General features: G+C 33.3%; 1 protein-coding gene across 1 annotated transcript in view; it reads right to left on the bottom strand.

The window, feature by feature from the left end:
• Window positions 1–10,423, bottom strand: part of LOC110096533 (phosphatase IMPL1, chloroplastic) — a 47,095-nt gene continuing 36,672 nt past the window's right edge. Inside the window, exons 5-10 of the mRNA XM_020822546.2 lie at window positions 9,872–9,929; window positions 9,737–9,789; window positions 3,045–3,143; window positions 2,846–2,959; window positions 808–909; window positions 1–201 (exon numbers count right to left, since the gene is read on the bottom strand). Coding sequence (XP_020678205.1) covers window positions 103–201; window positions 808–909; window positions 2,846–2,959; window positions 3,045–3,143; window positions 9,737–9,789; window positions 9,872–9,929 — 525 coding nt within the window. The 3' untranslated portion in view covers window positions 1–102. The remainder of the gene's footprint in view (window positions 202–807; window positions 910–2,845; window positions 2,960–3,044; window positions 3,144–9,736; window positions 9,790–9,871; window positions 9,930–10,423) is intronic.

Here is a 10,423-nt window from a genome sequence, read left to right as displayed (position 1 = left end):
TTAAACAATGCAGAAGAATGCTGTTTATGTTTATTGAGATGGCCACAAAGAAACGGTAAACCAAACTGGAAGATGTTTTATAATAAAAATCCAAGTTAAGACTCAGATGTCGGTGACATAGCTCTCAGGCTTAAACCATTGGGAGAAATCAATACCCTTCTCCTTCAAATCATCAGTAGCTGGACCAATCTTCTCAAGAAGCTGCAGGGAATAGTAAGAAAGATTTCAATAAATCAGTACAAGACACTCATTTTGTGTCTTCAGCTGATAAATTATTATTTACTGGGAAAAAAGCAGAGACAAACAAATGATGGAAATATATTCTATGGGATAATATCTATGATTAAGGCTTCGTTTGGGACGGCTTTCTTATTTCTTAAAGCAACTTTTTAGAACAAAAATTAAAATTTTTATACTAAAAAGCTGCTTTAAGAAGCAGTGAGAATGTCGTCCCAAACGAAGCCTGAGTTGATAAGCAAACTAAAAAAATGGCTTTATGAGGAATGGGTTCAAAATTCAAACTAAGGCTTCATTTGGGATGACTTTTTTACTGCTTCTCGAAGCAGCTTTTTAGTATAAATATTAAATTTTTTGTACCAAAAAGTTGTTTCAAGAAGCAGTAAAAAAGCCGGCCCAAACGAAGCCTAAGTGTTAAATAAAGGCCTAAAATTAATTTTTCTTTGGAAGGAAAAATGCAATGGAAAAGACCAAATTGAGGTTTAATAAACCATTTGGATCTACAGTGACTGCAGTCATAGGAAAAGAATCTATCAGGCTTGAAAGTGATTTTTGAACATTACGCCAAACCTTTTCGTGAACAATGCCATTTGAAACAAGAACAGATCGATCAAACACTGAGAACTTTCCCCCATCCATGCATGTGACAGTTCCACCAGCTTCTTCAACTATCTGAATAATCAGGAGAGAGAGATTGTGATCCTAGCTTGGAATGAAAGAAAAGAACAGATAGGAGCTTTAAAAAATAGGAACAACATCAAAGCATACAAAAAGACATTAAAAACTGAGAATTTTCACTCAAAAAGTCATGAATCTATAAGAAAACATTCTGGCAAGTCTAGCTTGGAATCACAAATTCTAATTCCTAGCGCTTCAGATAATAAGAAGAACATTAAGCAATAATCAATAATAAATGAAAAGTTGATATTATCAGGTAGAGTTATGCTTAGTAGTGACTAGTGCATAGTTAAAATCCCTGAGTGAGACAACATGACATGAATAGAAAAGACGCATCAGAAAATTATAATATTTTTTTCATCAAATTGTACAAGAACAAAAAAGTTGACACATTTAAGTATTTTATCATGCAACATCACGTGGTGAAACTTTTTCATGCGTTATGCGTGAAGCATAGGATTGATCTATTATTCTATTGTCGCCTCATGTCTCATTAGGAGTACACCTATCAGAATTTACGCAGCAACCTCAGGAACATGACTCAGATTTAAGAGAAATTATTATGTGCAGAGACCGGACGGCGACAGCCGTTCGGATTTGCTGTCCTTTTAGGATCCTTTTGTTGTGCTTTTGCAAATACTCAGCAAAAAGACAGCAAATATGCAATTATGAATGCACGAAAAAGGGTATGAAAATGTTGATTATGGCGATTACAATAAAAGGGAATGACAATGTTGAAAGATAAATGTTAAAAAATCTTAAACATGCCTTCTTGCTCAACTTTCATTAAGAATTGCCAACACCTTCTGAACTTCAATTCGATAATCTCTTGGACAGTTATATACAAGAAGGATGAGATGCAAGAAAAGCAGATTCTATTGCATTTGAGTATTCAAAAAGTGAGCCCTGTGCAAGCACTCCAATGGTATGAAAGCATTCATGCTTTTTTTTTGAATCTGCATATGTTCATGTGTACGTACAATTTTTGTTATGTGTAGAGGTATGAACGTTTTTCACTCATCTCCTAGGATAAGAACAGTGATTTCTTTCATTCCTACATTTGCAAAGTTTTTATGATGACCACCCTTCACTTTTTTCTACCTTTAAAGAAGGAATCTTGCATTCCAAAGTAAAGAAAGTGATACACTGCTACTCTTCGCAGTCATTGTCAAGATTTTCTTGTGGACCAACAAGAAAATTAGTAACCAACACCAGTTTAGGAAGTAACAAAAGCTTGACAGTGTTTAATTATTTGTGGTCTTCTGTACTCTTTGTAAATATGGAAAGCTAAATACAATTACTTCAATATATTTATCAAATATGCTTAATACCAATGATGGTAGTACAATGATAACTTCAACCTTCATATTCCTATTTTCTGAATAGTTCCTATGTCCATGGTCGTTCATGACAACTATCATACATAAAGGGGGAAGGGGAAGGTAAAGAATTTCTTAGATAAGGAATCTTCTTGCAAGTACAAAAATAATTCATCCTTTTTTGCCTAAAAGAGCAAGAGGTGGTCATTTTCAAATTAAATGTTCATTGCTTGCCCACAACTATATGTTGGTCAGTATGAAACATATGAAAAATTTAAAAATAACTTGCATAGGTAATTACAAGAGGCATTATGGCAAGCATACACCACAATCTCTAAATTTAAGAAACTTGGTCAATATAAAATATAAAATGAAATTTAAAACACAAAGAATAATTGCAGGAGGCATTAAACACGCATCAACTATGACCTGCAAGCTTTAAAAATACTTATTGTAACAAGTAATTAACCTAATAGAAAAAAAGGCTAGCTGTGGCATGAGATGAAGATCATACTAAATGACTTAATTAACAAGAAAAAATATGGAAATTTACATTCTACAAATAAAAAGCAAATATCTGAGAAATTGTTTAACTCTATTTTTTGATTTACCAGAACACCTGCAGCCATATCCCATGGTTTAAGACGATACTCCCAATAGGCTTCAACAATACCTAAGGCTACATGCGACATATCCACAGCAGCTGCACCAAGCCTACGAACCCCCTATACATGTCACTCAAAATATTATAATAAGATAGAAGTATTTAAACAGATATCTTACGTAGAACACCTTTTGAACTCAAAATACCCTGCTTATGTCAGTAAAGTATTTGAATAAGTTCATGTTGGTTGCCCATGCGTCATCATGTTCATATCCAAATCCAGTTACAAGAAGTGAACGCTCCACCTAAAGGGAAGTAGTGCATCAAGAGAATATATTTGTGAGAAACATGATAAAATAGGAGGTGATGAGAATAGAGAAAATGAGAGCAACAGAGAACAAGATATTGAAGGAGAAGCTTTAATAGCTTTAATAGCTTCAATAATTCCCAATCAAATGCCTTAATATAAGATTAGAACCCTTATATAGACCTAAGCTCAATACATATCAAAAATGCATTAAGACTATTAAGAAAAAATAATAATAAGAGAAATCTTCGGCGAAAAATGTAAATTATGGAATTTGAACTAGATTAATCATAATAAAAATATACACAACAATAACAACAACAACATCAAGCCTTTATCCCACTATGTGGGGATACAATATATTAAAGGATTCATTTCAGGAATATTCGATAAGTTTTACACTGGTTATCGACTACCTAACGCAACCCTCCATTTTTCTTATCCAAAATTTGGGACCTGACAACAGCAATGTTAATAAAAATATACAAAATAAAACAAAAAATCTTCTTTGAAGGAGTAAGAAAGAGGACAATAGAGTAAATGGTTGAAAACATCTCCTGAAATGCAACTCATCAATGAAATTAGCCCATTGGAAACATTAAATCTCAATATCCATAACTTTAGGTTGAGATTAAATTTGAAAATACTAGAATGGGATCTATTAGGATTAATAGATGACGACCATTTCATCAGACACACTTGGTTAAATATAATTTTAGTTTCATAAACACAAATTGCCCCTTGTTAAACAACAATGTAGAATTAGCATGACCAGCCTCAAAACCACATTTAAAAAACTAGATGATTGAGTTGTCACCTTAAAGATGATAGCCAATGGAAAATTCTTTAACAAAAATTCATGAAATAAGCCCTATTTGTGATTTCCCAACTCCAGAGCATTCACTAGAATCTTATGATGTTAAAAAATAAGAATGTATTCATAATGAAGTAATTATTCAAATTTTTCAGAATATGAAGAAGCATTATAAATTATAAATTTTTTATTGTCTTATATTTAATATTTTATCTTTTAAAATAATAAATTCAATAATTCTTTTTTAACTGCCAACATTGATCCCAAGCCTGGATGACAAAATTTTAGGGGAATATCTGAAAAAATCAATTTGGCTTCCCACTAGAAAACTTTTTTGGCTCCACCACCGGAAACAAGAGAAGAGAATATCCCTTCTCCTACACAATTAAGATGAGAGTTAACCCAAGTTTGATTATTTGATTATTGTTCAAAAAAAAAAAAGTCGCCTTAGATGGTTTGGTCACATAAAACGGCGGCCTTGCGATGACCCGGTTAGGAGAGTAGAGGTATTAGATTTGACTTATGTTAAGAAAGGTAGGGGTAGACCTAAAAAGACTTGGTTAGAAAATATTAGGAATGACCTTTCTTTATTAGATTTAAACGAGAATTTGACTTTTAATAGGACACAATGGAGAAAAAGGATTCATGTAGCCGACCCCACGTAGTGGGATAAAGGCTTGATGTTGTTGTTGTTGTTGTTGTTGTTGTAGTAATTAAAGTTCTTTTTATGATTCAATGCAATTAATAACACATGACATATTTTATGTGTGCTTGCTAATATTTGCAACAATACTTTATATTAAAAGGAAAAATAAAATGATCTTTATTAGGGTGTAATACACATTAAATGTGAAAGCAACCTCATGAACTTCATGTATGTACGATTTTAAATGAAAAAATAAAATAAAATAAAATAATGAAAGGAATGTACTAAAAAGAAAGGTATATGGATGTAAATGAAGTTTAATTCTTTATAATATTGGCTAGGAAAGTAATGTACCCATGCACAAATAATAAAATATTTTGAAAAAGGAAATGGAAATAGAAATGTGTCTTAATCGGTATAACATTAGACACTACTTCTAAAATGAATGGCATATTAAAAATCATAACCTGATAATTATAGTATAAAGAATTTTTCTACAAAATAATATTTTTATTTTATTAATGCTCATGTTTAATTTATTTTAGATGAAAACATTTAATGATTACTTAGGATAAATATGCATAAAGTTTTTTTTTTAATTTATTGTTATATTGTAGAGTTATAATTAACCAATAAGCTTGATGATTGAAATTCAACATATTAAATAAAATGCTTCAAGATCCTATAGGATAGATGGCTAGCAGAGAAAGTTTTAAAAATATAGAAGAAGAATAGCAAATGAGAATAAATATGAACTAAATATGTATGTTCTAATTTATGATGGATAAATGATGGCTTTTTTCTAAAATCTTGGATAATAGTTTATTAGATTTTCTTTTTTGTGGTTTGAAAATTCCAAGTGCTCGAGCCAATTTGTGACAATGATAATGAGTCAATCTTGTTAAAAGATCAAGTGTTACATATAGTTATAAGCTTGAGTAATTTGAATGCATTATCAAAAAGAAAAAGGGAACAGATTAGAACATAAGTCTAAGAGCTAAAGCCAGATGGTTAAAATTGAGAAATATCACATAGTACTACTAAGTAAAAGCATATATATATAACTACAAAGTTGATCATCTATGATTGATCTATATTGATAATTAACTGTCAGAAAAATAATTAGCAAAGATTGTTGCATGTTGAAGTTAGAAGTATAAAATGAGAAAATGTTATATTATAGAGATGTAGAGAGCTGCAAAAATATAATGTAATAGAACATAAGCTTAGTCGGTTTAAGCTTGTATTGTGGAGATTAGAAGATGTATCAACAAGACTAGTTGATAGAACTAAAGTAGAAAGATTAGCCCAAAAAAGGTAAAAATGCAAGAAAACTAGGCTAGAAATAAATGGAAAGGATTTGCACGAAATAAATTTGCTTCCTCATATAGCACTCAACAAAGATGAAGGGAGAGCGGAGGTTCATAAGATTGATCCCTAATTGTTCGGATAATGCTGATGATGATGATGAAGTGATGTGGAATTTCAGATTAGAGATCAAATTGAAGGAAAAGAGATACTCTATGATCATTACTCATAGTTTAATGAAACCTAATTATCCCTAGCATATTTAGGTAAAGTACAGCTAAAGACAACGAGTGCCATATGAGTATAAAAGGCTTTCAAAACAGGCTGGGATTGACATGTAAATTAATTGGCCTAACCATAACTAGACCATCATTAGATATTTCATACAATATATAAGCATGGGGTCATACTTGTGCAAAACATTTAGCTTGGTTCCATCAAGTGAAAGACAAGAATCTCAAGAATAAAAGGGAACTGTTCTTTCAAATCAGAACAAATAGATCAATGCTAGACTTCAATAAGCAATTAGCTCGGTTCCAAATGGCTTGTGACAAGCGTGTGAAAAATCTTGCAAATAATGTTATGGCTGTTTCATCAAGTCAAACATCAGAATCACCTTTAATACATAATTTGGCCAATTTATTCCGGATTGAAAGATTAGGTTCAAGGCAACCTCAAATAAACATATATTAGTTCTCAAAGAAAGTTCTTAGCCTAACGTTGAAGGCAAACCAACATTGACCCTAATCCATCGATCTAATCCAATAAATTTACAATCGAACCACCTTATCTTAACATATGACAAGCCTGCCTTAGTACGATAGAATATTGGGTAAGTTGCACCAGCTTTTAAAGGTGTGGCCAATGTTTCACCAGGTTTGATAAGAATGACACAGATTTATTATTATATTATTTCAATTCATGTTCATCGTATCATCATTTCAAGTAGATGAAAAAAATTGTCCTACTCCTGTAGAAAACATTCTAAATAGTTAAATATCTCTTTTACCAAAAAAAAAATTATTTATTTAGTCAATCAATTTTATTATTTTACTACTATAAATTTGCTTCGTCATAACCAATTCAAAATATTAGACTTATGGAACGCTATGCCAAGTTTACTAGCTTTATTAGGGGCAAAATATTGATTAATCTTTATATACTATTGATTAATCAGGAGGACAAATTTGGAGCAATGGCTAGGTTGCCTCCATTGGGATTTAAAGGTCGGATCCCCAAGAGAATAGCCACTCAAGAAACTTAGAGGTAAGACCAAATACATTCAACCCTCCACAAACTCAACATTATTATATTCTTGATTAATCTCCAAACAATGACAACTCCACATCGACAAGATCTTGCAAAAAGATCCGGAGGAAAACTCTCAAATCCTAGTTCCAATGCCAAGCAAGTGAAATTTAAGGAAAGGATTCTCCCTCAATATAACAAGAAGAATTAAAAAGTTTCATGTTTCCCATTCTATTCATTGTCAGCAACCTCCTCTATTCACTATCATCAGCCTTGTAAGCTATTAAGATAATAGGTGATTTTGCATTCTCAAATTAGCGACCAATTAAAATTAAGCCAATAAGGGAATCATTAAATAGAGCCAAGGTTTTTATATATAAATCTAATATATATTTAAGATGATAATATTAATAAAAATCAAATAAAACCAACAATCAATGATTCATTCCCAGTAAAGATGGACGGAGGACTTGATTGTGATATTTACAAAATTCATGGTCCAATTTAGAATATCTACAGGCAAAATGTCATATACTTAAAACGAGAATATGATGTAAAATATCAAAAATGTAGACAAACAAACCTTTGAAACGTATGTACCCACATGAAGAAATGTTCAAACTTTAGATTTACGTGTGAACCTAAAATATATAGCAAAATTAAACTATAAGAATAAAATCTAATGAAGTAGTATGATTCAAACCATGCTTGAAATATAAATTGGAGAAAGTCCCTTGGTGAAGGGCAAAATTAATACCCACCAGTCGCCGGAATCATCCGGGGCTCGTGGTCCGACTCTTCCCCTTGCTACCATCGCCGGCCCTCCTTCATTTGCCCTAGCCGTAAGTCATCTCCTCCCTAGATCCACACGCCAGCCACCCACCAACCCTCCCCCTCCCACCGTCCACCACCCTTTTCCCCAAATCAGCCGCCGGCCCTCCCACCTCCTTGCCGCCGGCCACCTTGGCCTCCCACCACTAATGATGACTTCCACCATCATTCCATCTTGCCAAAATTTCACCCAAATAATTTAGGAGAACTTTTAATTTGAAATTCAAATTTGAATTTCAAATAATTTCCTAAATTGACATAGACATTTCGGGAAAGCTTTCAAATCCTATCACCCAATCAATTTTGAAATTAAAATTGTTTCCTAAAATGAAATTCTATTTTAGGAAACTTCTCCAATCAAATCCAAACCAAATTTGAATTGGATTGGATTTACTTCTTCCCTCCTTAATTAGAATTCCCAAAGAAGCAAGCATTAAAACCCTTCCCCTAATCCCTCCCCTCCTTTAAATGCCGCCAGCCCCCATGCCCTCTTCACTTTAATTTCCTTCCAAGCTTGGAGTATGGAGATTGAGAGGGAAACAATTCAAATTTTGAATTCAAATCTTAGATTTGAAGCCTTTCCTATTTGGCATGATCTATAATTGGAGAGTTTTAACTCTTCAATTCAAAATTCAAAATTAAATTAAGAGGGGTCATGAGCCATCAATTCCTCCTAATTTGATTGCTTTTAATAAGTAAACAATTGACACATTTTTTTTTCTCTCAGCCGAAACCTGCAAAGCCCACATCAGTAATTTGTTCCCAAAATTCAGCCTACCCTCAATTGGAAATAATTCCAAATCTTGGCCCCACTTGTCCGCCACTTGCCTAGCAGTTTTTGTGAAGATTATTCCTCTCCTTTCTTGATAAATCTCACCCCTGTCTAGTGTTTCTGGATCCCAAGCTGCTGCCAGAGTTTTTCCTACACCAGTCCCTAGTACTCCGGCAACTCGAGGGCTCACAAACTGCTGTCCAGAAAAGACAGCTGGTTGCCCCTCATTTCCCGCCAGCCCCTATTACTGCAGCACATTCGGGACAGCTTTACCTTGCTGTCCAACTGATTAGATAAGTCCCCGTTCACTGCCTGAGACTTTTCTGGGCATGAGAGTGTGCTGTCCTGAGAAAACCTGCACCTTTTTCTTGCTGTCCAACCGAGTGGAAGGTCTTCAAACGCTGTCCGGACGCATCAGATTGCTGATCACAGCTTCAAGAAGGTTCGTGGATGCCACCTACCTCCTTCCAAGCCTTCCTATGACCACCGGAGCTTCGTATACTTCATACTTCGGGTAAACTCGACCTCCGACTCTTTTAGCCTCTTAGTTTATTTCTCCAATGTGGTTATATTTTGATTCACAAAGATGTTGTTGGCCCCTCCGCTAAAGCCTAGTAATATGAAGAGTTTAGTGAAGGTTTCCTAGTAATAGCTGGTTTTAATGTTAACAAAGGGATTTATTGTTGAGACCATTCACGTATGCAAAAGTAGATTAAATTGATTAATTTTTATGCTCTTAACTTCTATGCACGTAATTTAACCAACGCTATTTATCACTTTAATATTTTATTTTATCGTTCAAATCAACATGAGATATTGCTTATTATTGTTCTCTAAAACTAAACGTGCAAACTTCATTAAGCATCTCATCTTCCCATGATTGTTCTACATCAGCCTATGTCCTAAATCAATGTATAATAGAGAAATAAAATCACAAAGCAATTTAGTAAATGAAAATTAACCATCAATTACCTGTTCAGTCTGGCTAACATGAATTTTCTGACCATTACAAAATGCTCCACCACCTGCTAAGTGTTGAAATGGAATCCAATCCTGGCTAAACAAATTGACAAAATCATATCATATCAGTTCTAAAATGATAATTACCTGATGATGCAGTGAATGTACGAGTGTTCCAACACATGGGGCCACCAACAAACTCCACCTGAAAAGGTATGACAAGCAAAATAGAGTTGAAAGTAAAAAAATTAGGATGTCTGCATAGTTTACGTGCAATAACAATAGAAAATGCTGCTCTAGCCTCAAGAAGCCGATTAAGGAAGCAGCATTGCTTCACTAACAAAAAATAAAAATGTGGGAAACTTCACTAATCAATTATGAAATAAAAAAATTGGTTTCTCGAGTTTTTAAGCGAATTTAATTTATTTGCTCATAGTAGTATTAATATTATCCTTTCAATTGTATCCAAGAGAATGCAACTAGAATCAATTATATTATTTATCCAAATTGCCGCTTCTAAACTCATCAACCATGCTGAGTAAATATGCAAATATATTACGGCTATTATGTTTCTCAATCCTGGTTTTGCATTCTTCAAATAGCCAAATTCTATATGGTATTCGTTTTACATGGCTTGATCAACCAATTGGCCTAAACCCTTCATTAAGAAAATAACTATTCATGAACTTCTCAAAACTG

The sequence above is a fragment of the Dendrobium catenatum genome, unplaced genomic scaffold (genome assembly GCF_001605985.2).
Source record: "Dendrobium catenatum unplaced genomic scaffold, ASM160598v2 fragScaff_scaffold_716, whole genome shotgun sequence".
NCBI lineage: Eukaryota > Viridiplantae > Streptophyta > Magnoliopsida > Asparagales > Orchidaceae > Dendrobium > Dendrobium catenatum.
Note: the sequence above shows the minus strand (reverse complement) of the source record. Positions and strands in the feature narration are given on the sequence as shown.